Source organism: Bombus pascuorum, chromosome 4, assembly GCF_905332965.1.
Source record: "Bombus pascuorum chromosome 4, iyBomPasc1.1, whole genome shotgun sequence".
Classification (NCBI taxonomy): domain Eukaryota; kingdom Metazoa; phylum Arthropoda; class Insecta; order Hymenoptera; family Apidae; genus Bombus; species Bombus pascuorum.
In genome coordinates, this window is record NC_083491.1 from 12,416,680 (window position 1) to 12,428,321 (window position 11,642).

The 11,642-nt window shown below is 32.3% G+C and overlaps 1 protein-coding gene across 1 annotated transcript; it reads left to right on the forward strand.

The window, feature by feature from the left end:
• Positions 1-4,226: 4,226 nt before the first annotated feature.
• LOC132906490 (innexin inx7) lies at positions 4,227-10,105 on the forward strand. Its single transcript, XM_060958724.1, has 7 exons — positions 4,227-4,649; positions 5,049-5,139; positions 5,809-5,890; positions 6,466-6,643; positions 7,351-7,688; positions 8,400-8,590; positions 9,085-10,105. Exons 1-7 carry the CDS (start codon positions 4,562-4,564, stop codon positions 9,323-9,325), a joined length of 1,209 nt encoding a protein of 402 aa, XP_060814707.1. The 5' UTR covers positions 4,227-4,561; the 3' UTR covers positions 9,326-10,105.
• The last annotated feature ends 1,537 nt before the right edge of the window (positions 10,106-11,642 follow it).

The following is an 11,642-nucleotide window of genomic DNA, read 5'->3' on the forward strand; positions in this document are numbered from 1 at the left end:
TCAATGCTTTCCATGATTCCTGAATTTCAGGATCGCGCCTCCTTCTGTCGAGATTACCCACGTATATTGCTTTAATTAATTTTATGCTATAGGTTATGATGGGTAAGTAAAGTCGTTCACGGGGAAAAGGAATTCGTGTGTTAAAGATAGCGGTAATTTTAATTAATTGTTCAGTTTATAAGACTTATATCTCACAATTAGCTTGTCGTTTATTATTAATTTTTTCAATAAAGATAATTAATATCCGTAATGGCGTAATTTCTGTATGAGATACGAATATGTTTTTGAGAAACGTGAAATAATTGAATAAACAACGTTAAGTAATTAAAAAATAATTCGAATAATTTAACGTGTCTAAAGTTGTCCATCGCGTCCGTTGGTTATCTTACTATGTAAGGACCGAATGGAGTTTAGATTATCTTATTATGTACTGATAAACGTAGTTCAGTTAAATGTTATATATCATATAGGGATTAAGTACAGTTTTGTATTTTTGTAGTTTTATGACTAGTTTTGCCTACAATGCGTAAAGAGGAATAATTTGAAAAATTGTAACTAATACGGAGTGAATAACAGAAATATTTACGCTTTATGAATTACTAATCCTAGGATAATTCTGTGAAAAATCTAATTTTCTAATTATGTTTTAATAATAGCTTAAATTGATTGCAAACTTAAATAAAGTGAAAAAACTGTGAATCGTAAAAACTAATCTTTTGGGATGATATAAAATTTTCATTTAATAATAGAAATTCCAAACTAGAAGTGTATCATAGTATGTCACTTGTAGAAATATCGTCCCACTACGACCTTCGATTAAGCTTTCATGACCCTGCATGATCCCTATCGGTGGAATTTATTAAAACTATGCGATCTCCAGGGGGTTCGTTGCACATACATGTACACTGCTTCAGGATTGACGATCGTGGAAACGAACCTCGACGCTCGAGGTCCAACTAATTTCGGTTCCCTCTGTTCGCGTTATTGTATCAGGGGACACGAAGATTATTCTCATTTTGCCGATTAGTAATTTAAATCTCAGCCTTAACGTTAAATCAAGCCATTATCTTGTGCCCGCGTTATCCTCGGTTATTTATCCTCCGGTTATTTTCTTAATCACTTTTTACAGCAAGTTTTATAAGTAAATTTAATGATAAATTAATTTCAAAGAATTTGTTTCAATATCAAAAGATCAGACATTTTGAAAGTATTTTCCAATATGACTTTGCTTCTTAAAATGTCTGTGATATTGAGCCGTACAAAAATGTGTAAAATGGTGGTATTGTAAATATTTTATGGTCACGTATTCATAATAAATAAGAATGCAGCAAAACGTGAAACAATGTCTTTGTTCAGCTGCCAGAACAAAAACAATATGATCCAGGTATTACGAAAAGATGATTATAAAAAAAGGGATTCCGTGTTCGTTATCTTCAGGTAGGACACACAATTAGTGTGACGATAAACTTTCAAGGTGTAATCATTAAATATTCGAAATAAACATAGCGTTAATAACATTGGAAGGAAATACTAAGATAAAGAAAATCATTCTTTATGATATTACAGAAATAATTAGCGAGAAGCTTTGAGAAACAATTCTTTATTAATTTTCGATCATTATTAAATCACATCTATATTAGGACATAAAGAATCAACCACTGTAAGGATTGTATTTCCATTAAATTCCTTCTCTATGTATTCAACGACCTAAATACATATCTAAAGAAAAAGAGGATTAAAAAGTTACAAAAAAGCAAGGCAACATCTATTATCGCTCGTTATGAATCAATCTTTGCATGAAAAAAATGAAACTGAATTATGTAAGCAGTAATTAGAAATTATATTGTAACTGATTTATGGTTTTTGTATGCTACAAATGAACAGCCAAGCAGACAGGTAACAAACAGGCCAAGAACGATGGAACTGAATGTATAATGCGTGTAAATAAGTAACATGTACGAATGGAGAAGTCAGGGGACAGAATTTTCTTTGGAGGATCCGTTGAGTTTGCTGGCTGGAGGCGACTGCATCAGGGGCAACGGCCGGTCAAAGTCCTACCTTCGACATTCTATCCCTCCCACCTCTTTGTTCGTGTCTTTCTTGTTCACCGTTTCTCTTTCCCCTGCAACTTTACTCTTCTTCCACCACAAACTTGTTCCCTCTCATCTCCTTATCTTATTTGGTCTTTCCCTTTTTTTCCCTTCCCTTCCATTTACCTTTCCTATCTCCTCTGGCGCACCTTCCTAATTTTGGACGTTTTTTTCATCCGTTCCCTTGTCAGCTTTACACGTTGCATTCGAATTTTCTTCTCTAAATATTAAATCTTATATCGTTCCTACGTTTTCTCAGATTATGTTCTGAGTTGTTCCAGTGATATTTTCTAGAATCCTTTGTGGATTTTTGACTTAAAATATTACGAAGGAAGTATACTTTGGACTGGATTTTTAACGAAACATAAGATTTCAATTGCAGTAGAACAACATTTATCTAATAACAAATTACCAAATAATTATTAAAATTCATCAAAGAATTAACTATTTGCATTCTTCCGAATATAGCGGCGTTTCGTGGAAAAGTTTCTCACAAAAGTTGAATTGAAATCACTGAATCGTACCTACGTTAGATCCTCTAGTACACGATGATAAGCTTTTGTATCTCACGGTCGTGTTTCTGAATAGAGTAAAACTCGCGATAAAATACAATTAATCATCACGATTGTATTCGACGCAATTCCAACGTGATTACCGTGAAATCACCGGCTTGATATAGATTAAGGAAGATTTGTTCCGTAATTTTTATCGATAAGTAACACGACAATCATCCAGATCGACGATTATTAAGGGTTCTATACGGTCGTACTATCGTATTTGTAGCAACTGTTTTAAAGTTGATTACTGTCGCGACATTATTCTTATATAAAAGTATGCAGATGTCTCATTAAATGGTGCAAAACGTGTACATTATTTACAATGTCCTAGAGAATATTGTGCAATTTTAATCACTTTATATGTACATTTACATTTGTCGAAATAGAGTCTCAATATAAATTTGGTTTTTCCTATTGTAAAAGTAATTTTAAGAGCTAGATTAATCATCAAATTTAAAATATCGATAATTCGAGCGGTTCTTCTCTAATGCGATAAAGTTCAATATCATATAATAAATTACATAGCAATTTTTTCAAGTGAAGAAACTTATATTTCATATGTAATAAGATAAAAAGTTAATAAATAATTTACTAACGATAAAGTACTGTCAGAAAATCAATAAATGACATCATTTCTCATATTTCAAACTGGAAAACTTCCTAAATAATAAAAGTCTTACATTCTATTCGTTATATCTGTATGTTTAAATAAACCTTAGCAAATGTTCACGGTTCAGAAACATTTTACCGCTTCATCGCTTGTCTTGGTTGATGCGTCAGATAATCCTACCTAAGTACTGTAACGTGGACTACCACGTTTCCTTGAATAATTCTATCATAAACTGTTTCTCTTTTGAGACACAGTTTTCATTGTAAATTTTAATAAATTTCATAATAATCACGGTGATGTTATCGTTATATAAATCAGGAAAAATCCATCAGGTGCTTCACTGTAATAAGGAGACTTTCCGAACATCCGCTAGGATGATGCACAGAAAAATCTTTGACTACTCTACGTTCTTCTCGGTTGCGCGAAATGCTTCATCATTCGAAACGGCGAAGTAAAAGTCAAAAGGTATATGAAAATTTCCTCGAATCAAAGCCAGAGAAATGATCTACTTTCAATAGTTTCTTAAATGATACATTGAGAGCAAAAGTCAGTTAACTCCAATACTTGGCAGACTGAAAAATTCATCGTCAGTGACGTTTGATTTAGTTGTGTTATCTGGATATCATTTGGAAAAAATAAATTCGCTCACTTTCGTACGATTGATCCTGCTTGTTGGAACAAATATTTAGGAAAAATGTGGCTTAGTTCATTTCTGCCTTCAATACTTCAAGTCAAGAACAAGCATCAAGTAATTATTTCTTTAAAAGGATCAACCGGGTTGATCGATCGATCAATCAGGGACCATATATACTCTCTATGAAATGATTATGATTGTGCTGCGTTGAATCGCTCATTCCAGCTCGATGTTATCTAACCTTATCTAAGCGAACAAGTGGTTCAGCAACAATAATAACTCGCACCTTCTTGAAAGTATGGTTACGAGTTTACAAGTTTCCTGAAACCTTGTCATGATTCCACTGCGCAATCGTAACTGATAAGAGAAAATAAGATTTACCAGCATTGAAAGTTCAGTCTGAATTCGATCAACATTTCATTGGTATTGTGGAAAGCTTTTTGCACGATCTTAAGTTCTTCTTCCGGTTCTTTTCTGTTATTTTTCGTATATTTTTCATATATCATACTGTTCTTGGTGAACAGAGAGAGAAATTTGCAATAGAAGTAGATGCCGTAAGTCCGGAAGTAGCCAAGGCTACTGAAGGGCTGAATAGCCAATCAACGAAGAATTTTCCGTGGAAACGAATAAAAGACGTGTGATTCAAAGTGATTGAGGATTTCCTGTACAGATGGCAACCGTTTTAGCTACGTTTTCGGTCCTCAAGGACCATGTCAAGTTGAAGATTTCACAGGACTCAGTGGCCATTGATAATATGGGTAATAAAAATTGTGACACAGATATTTCATAGCTTCGCGAAAAGAAAGTTGAAACATATCTGATTTAATATCTGTAATTTTGAATGATTCCTTGACTGATAGACTGGAGTTATTTATTAAAATTCGTAATTTTATGAATGATACTGAAGAACTCTATCCTGTTTTTACTTTTACTCTATTTTCAATATTTTACATATTTTTACATATTATATACGTCCTGCGTGTACTCGCTTTATATTCTCCGTAAATGCATAAAAATCTATTCGTTTGTTTTAGTTTATTATTATCGCTCGTCTTCGTCCTTGTCTTATTTAATATATACAAAGTCGCCTTGTATGTTTTTCTTATTCTTCGTTTTTTCCATTTTTGATGAAATAATTAATCGTTGAATATGATTAGTTTTCAAGCTACACTACAGAGTCACGTTTTTGATACTCTTGGCCAGTACGTTGATGGTGACAGCTAAACAATTTATCGGAGAACATATCAGGTAATGTTGTAATGTTGTTAATAAAATGTGAAAATATCTTACAGTATTTTAGTATATTTCTAGTTATTGAATTCCCATTCATTCGTCTTCCCTGTTAGCGTTATCAACTAGTACATACTAAAATTGAGATATTGGTTCTGTCCTCCATTTAAGAAGGCCTCGATAATATTCGATTAAATTGTGAAACTAATAAACTGCCTATCTCTATACGGTTACAGACAGAAGCGTTATCTATTTGTGTATAGAATTTTGTTGCCTTTTATATATTTTTGGAAGGACTAAAATAGAAAATATTTATCGAATGAAGACGAATCGATAGTATCGAGTCATTCATCGCTCATTGAAAATTGTACGTTTTCCATTTATTGAGAAAGAAATTTTTACATGAAGAAGATTATTTGAATCAGTGCATTGATATTATTTTTATGGTAAAACAATAGATACCTAAAACTGAACAAATAATTCTTTTTCTTGATAAGAAATATATTCTTAGTAAAATTTGTTAGATTTGCATTTTTCCACAGACTTTTGTTTAATTATTCATTGCATAAAACTTTACCCGCAAATTTGAAGTCATAGAATTCCGTGACCCACAGATAAAATATTAAAGCAAATTAGAGATGCTAATGAAATAAAAAACCATATTTGATGTTATGTTTTATGGATAAGGTGTATCGGTGGACATGGAATGAGCGATGATGTACTGAAAGTAATCAACACCTACTGCTTTTTTACGTCTACTTACACTGTGGTAAATATTAATACTAATACATTAAATTCTATTTATTCTCTTTTTGTCTTTAAATTATTTTCTTAATACGATCAGATTAGCCCTAATTAATTTCTAATACTTGAATCTTCGCCAAATTTTCGGATTTTGTTTAACATATAATTTGTAACAAGAATATTAAAATATTAAACATTATAATCTATATTCCCTTGTGATAGCTCATACTACATAAAATATTTATCAGATTTGTGCACAAATTACTTAAATAATTACTTAAAGTAAAAAATTAGTTAAAGTATTATTACGTAATTAAACAATGAATGTAATCATTTTCGATGAAATCCTAATTTTTCCTAATTTTTCTATAATTCCTAATTTTAGTACATCGTATCATTTTTACAAAAGTCCAGAAGAGGTGTATTTTTATTATTAACAATTGATGAATAAAAATAATTTTTCACAGCTCAAGGAACATTCGTTTCTGAAAGATAATATTTTCAAATTTCCAGTGTATTGTTGTACATGTTCTTTTCTTTTCTTTTTGACTTTGCTAAATTGGAGACCTCATAAATAACACAATAGTACAAATTTTACAGTCGAAACATTTGAATGCAACCCCGGTGTTGTTAGGCGAAATCCCGCATCCTGGCGTAGGACCAGCGACCAAAGAAGACTCCCTGGTGCACCATGCTTACTACCAGTGGGTGCCCTTCGTTCTGTTTTTTCAGGCCATCTTCTTTTACGCGCCTCACTACCTGTGGCGGAATGTTGAAGGTCAGTCCCACTATAATATCTACCAACCCATCCTGCATACCTTTGCACGCATAGTACATAACCTTCAGTTACCTGACTTTCTCTTATATATATAACTTTTTACAACAGCCCTTTTAGTTGCAAAGAGGATTTTTCTATAATGGCCCATTTACTTGCAAAATGTATTTTATTATCATGACGATGCCTATAGTATAGTATAGTATATCATAGCAATACGTATAGGTAAAGTTTTGTCAGAATTACATATTTAAACGACGGAGATTTTTATTGTAATTATTTTCTAATTTCAATTTATTGTAATAAATGACACATGTAAATTAGTTTGTTCTATATATTGTATATAATAGAATATAAAAATAGAATATTTCTACAATAATCTTAGGATATAATATATATATAATATAATATATATAAAAAACAAAATAGAATACCTATATAAATATAAATGTTCCAAATATGTATATAATTACTTTTATTATATACAATACTTTACGGAGTACTTTATGCGCTTTACTTATTAAGGAAAATTAAAATTATATGCATGTGATGTATACGGTGATTGAATGTGAATATTTAAAAAATATTTATAATGATATGATTATTCTATCTTTTTACAGTAGTTCATTGTTAGGGAATTAAACGAATAAAAAAAAGGAATACAAAAAATGGAAGAGATATTAATTAAACGAATAAATTGATTGATCCAGGAGGTCGGTTAAAAGTGTTGGTATCTGGGCTACACATGGCGTCGTTAGCTTTGCGTGAGACATCTTTGACGACTGAGAACGGTATAACCGTCCCGTCGATACATGACCGTGACGAGAAAATACGTCAGATTCGACATGCTTTTCTGAACCGTATCCATTTGAATCGACCGTGGGCATACTACATGGGATTCTGCGAGGTTCTCAACTTCATCAACGTCCTCATGCAAATTTATTTAACCGATTGGTTCCTCGGCGGTGCTTTCCTCGGTCTTGGTCAAGCGGTAGCGCGCAATGGCTTGGATGGGGAAGTCGACGCGCTCGACATCGTCTTTCCTAAAGTATGTTTCCCAGTACAATGCAATATTAAGAATTCTATTCCTATTCTATATTTATGTGAACGGTGATTGACGAAAGTATTTGAACGCTTAGTTTGGAGAATTTTTACGAATACGTTACATATGTTACACAGTATTTTTTAAAACTTTGTTATTAGGATTGTAACGAGATACAAATCGTATCTCGTTATAATGCCAATGAAATTTCACATTGTTTTGTATAATACATATAGTACGAGACATTGAGAGTAAAAGTGAGCTAAGTCGTGATAAAAGGAGTTCATACGTAACACAATGAAATCAATTGCTGCACCGAATCATCGTATCTATTTTAGACAGCGAATTACTCAGTTAGTTGAATATTGGCGTTAGTTCACTTAGTTAGCAACGTTAATTCAAAGTGACTGTAGACGTATTTCCCGATTTCATTTAGGTTTAACCAAAATTCACTCGTACAGTAAATTATCACACATAGCTACTCGTATAGTAAATTATCTAAACAATTGAGAAGCCTTTAAATAATTGGAATTATTACGAAATTCTTATCTATTTCGTAAATATATTATGTATAAAAAGAACAAAGTTTTTTAAAGATCATTACAATGGTTAATTCAAACGTAGCTAATATCAAAGAATTACAACTAAAACTTCGGACTTTTTAGTAGAAAATCTGTTGTTATTTAAGTAAAAATTCCTTCCGAATAAATGTTTCAGGTGACGAAATGTACCTTCCACAAATTTGGTCCATCAGGTACCATACAAAACCACGATGCGCTATGTGTCATGGCGTTGAACATCGTTAACGAGAAGATCTATATCTTCCTCTGGTATTGGTACATCATTCTGTCGGTGATAACTGGTTTAGGACTGCTTTGGAGGTTACTGACTATGGTCTTGCACGCCAGGTTACTACTATTTATTGCCTATACCTATACCTATTCCTATTCTACGGTTTATCGACCGTTGCCTTTCTCAGAATCTCGATTCTTCGAACTCGTAGCATTGACTCCAGTTCTGTTAAATTGGCAATAATGTAATGTGAAAACTTTAGTCAGACTGTGATATGCGATCATTATTTTATCTTCTGTAATTGATAGTGCAATTAGAGTAATGACGGCGACTAATTAGAAAATAGACAGAAAGTTTTCGTTGTATCTTTGATTTCGAAATAATTATGTAAGTAAATAATTCAGTTTTCTCGGTTTTTCTAAATTTCAGTGTATAGCTTTGATATACTTCCGAAAATAGACGATGGAATATTTTCTGTTCCTTTTCTTGTTTTCTTGGAATATTAGAATTATTTCGAATATTATTTAACCCCTTTTAACATTTTTATTATTTTTATTAGCACAAGTTTAATTTATTTAATGTTATCTAACAAATTTTCTCATGTAACCAGGAGCGTAACATTCAACAAGTTGGTCTTCTCCATGGCTTGTCCCGGGAGATATAATCCCTGGAATGTGTTGGCAGTTACTAACGAATGCCACTACGGAGACTGGGTATTTCTTTATTATATAGCAAAGAACCTAGATAACTACGTGTTCAAGGAATTGTTGCAGAAACTTGCCGAGGACCTGCAAGAAAGACGTCAGATTCAACCTCATCTCTTTAGCGAAGAGAAACCGTTAACTAGCTGAGTCTCAGTCTTATCTTACTGATATCATCTTATGAGTAATATGATTATTCCAAATAATTCACAAGAAAACTGACTCAGACAAGCTGGAGGAAAATTAAAGAAGTCAAATTCCAAAAAAAAATCTATTGTTATATCGATGCAATAGAACTCCCATATTACTTACGGAGTGGTTTGATTATTTATAAGCGTAGGGGAGCTTGCATTTTAATGACAGTATATTAAATATAGGATTAATTTTTAAATTTTCCATGTCTTTAACCCGGTGCCTTATATTATAATATGAAGATATACTTGTATTACGAGTTAATGGTACAAACGTGATACATGCGAATTAGATTTAGTGATAGTTATCGTTATACAATATATATCATATTTATATATTTTGCTATGACAAGAAGAAATACTGTTTATTTGTAATATTGTTCAATGCAAACTAAGTACGAGAGTATTCGAGTTGTTACTCTTTTAGCTGTTGCAGAATTAGTAAAAGTAACGTTATAAATAAATACAAAATTGGTACACGTTAAACGAACGCCGAATAATTTAATTTATTTTAATTCGATGTTAGCATGTAAATTTCCATTGTAAATATCATGTATCGTTTCTTGTTACTATGTCACTTCATTTTGAGGGTTACGTCATTGTTCAAACCAACTGCGGTTCTCGAATCAGTTCCTTTCGCTATGTTACATCACTTCAGGGAATGCCAGATTGCGTATATGAAATTCGTTGTTCACCATTGTTCTTTCCGTGCGAATAAAACTACATTTTCAAGTACAAACACTTATCTTAGAGAAAAGACAATCTACTCACCTTCACACCTGCTTTCTAACCAGTTCCTTTCAGTAGTTAGTGATCTTGTAAATGCAAGTTTTACTTTGTTGCACAGGAATTTGACACTAAACTTCCCAGGTTACTTAATTAAATAACCTAACCTTAATTTAAAATTATACATTTATCGTTATTTCTTTCTTCTTTTTTTTGTTTCTTTTTTTTGGGGGGGGGTCATCTAACTTTACGTAAATTCTCATATTACTTGATTAATCAATTTCTCAATTCTTTTTTTGTTTCTTTTTTTTACTGAGGAAAATTCATCGCCTGGCTCGTTTATCGCGATCGACCATTTGACCAATTGACAAATTTACATCTTTTTCTAAAGTTCTCTGTCTGGAACCTCAGACATGTGTTTGTGTATGTGTTTGGCTTCGTCGTGAGCACTTAAACATACTGACAAAGTCCATGTCAGGTAACGCTTAAACACAACGGAATCTTATCGGATGCTCTCAAGAAATACTTCTCAAGAATATACTCCCTCCATAATGATTCTCTATAGCAGCGGTTTTCAACCTGGGTGGTGCGGACCAGGGAAGGCGCCACAATCTTTTAATAAAATATTAATTTTCATACCATAACATCTACAAAAAAATAATTTAACTTGAAAATAAATATATATGTACGTATATGTTATGGCAAAACCTTATTATTATTCTGTTAATTGTAGTTCTCAGTTTTTTTGTAATAAAGTTTTAATTATTTAAAACGCGTTTATATTATTACATCTATTTAAAAAATAAAAGGTAGGGAGACGCGAAAAAGAATTTTTTTCAGCGAGGCGTAGTAGTATAATGGTTGGAAACCACTGCTCTACACTAAATGAAATCTAAATGCGGTATCATTTTGAGAGTTACAAAGTATAGACTGAAGCATACCAGAAATGAAATACGACAGAGAGCGAACAAATCTCATAATATTCAGTACATTGGTTTTGTATTTTATTTTATCCCTGAATATGACCACAAGTTCAACGAGAAAGTTATTGAAAAACATACAAAATATAAGCGAAGAGCGTTCAGATGGACGAAATTTCTATCAAATGACCGGTTACGGTAAGAACAGTTACATATGAAGCGTCGATACGATTAGTGTTAACGAATCTACTTTTATTTTATTAGAACCATTGTATGAAATTATCCAATACAGTTCTAACTCTTCATCTTTGTGTTTTGATTCGATATATGTACTTAATAAATAATCTACGTCCGTACTCTAGATCCATCTGAGATGTACCACAAGTAAGAACTTATATCGCTTTAACCAATTTTATACCACTAACAGGATGGTTTCGAGAATGGTAAAACTATGGCGTCAACTTTAACGTACCAACCGACGCTCGCGGGACCGGAAACCACACAAGATTCATATCGACCGTAAGAAATTTTTCTCTTTGGGAACGAGATAAAACACTGGCTTCCCCAAAAGTGGGGATCCCAATATGCATTTGACAATTATAATTGAATTATTACTCACTTGATAACTCG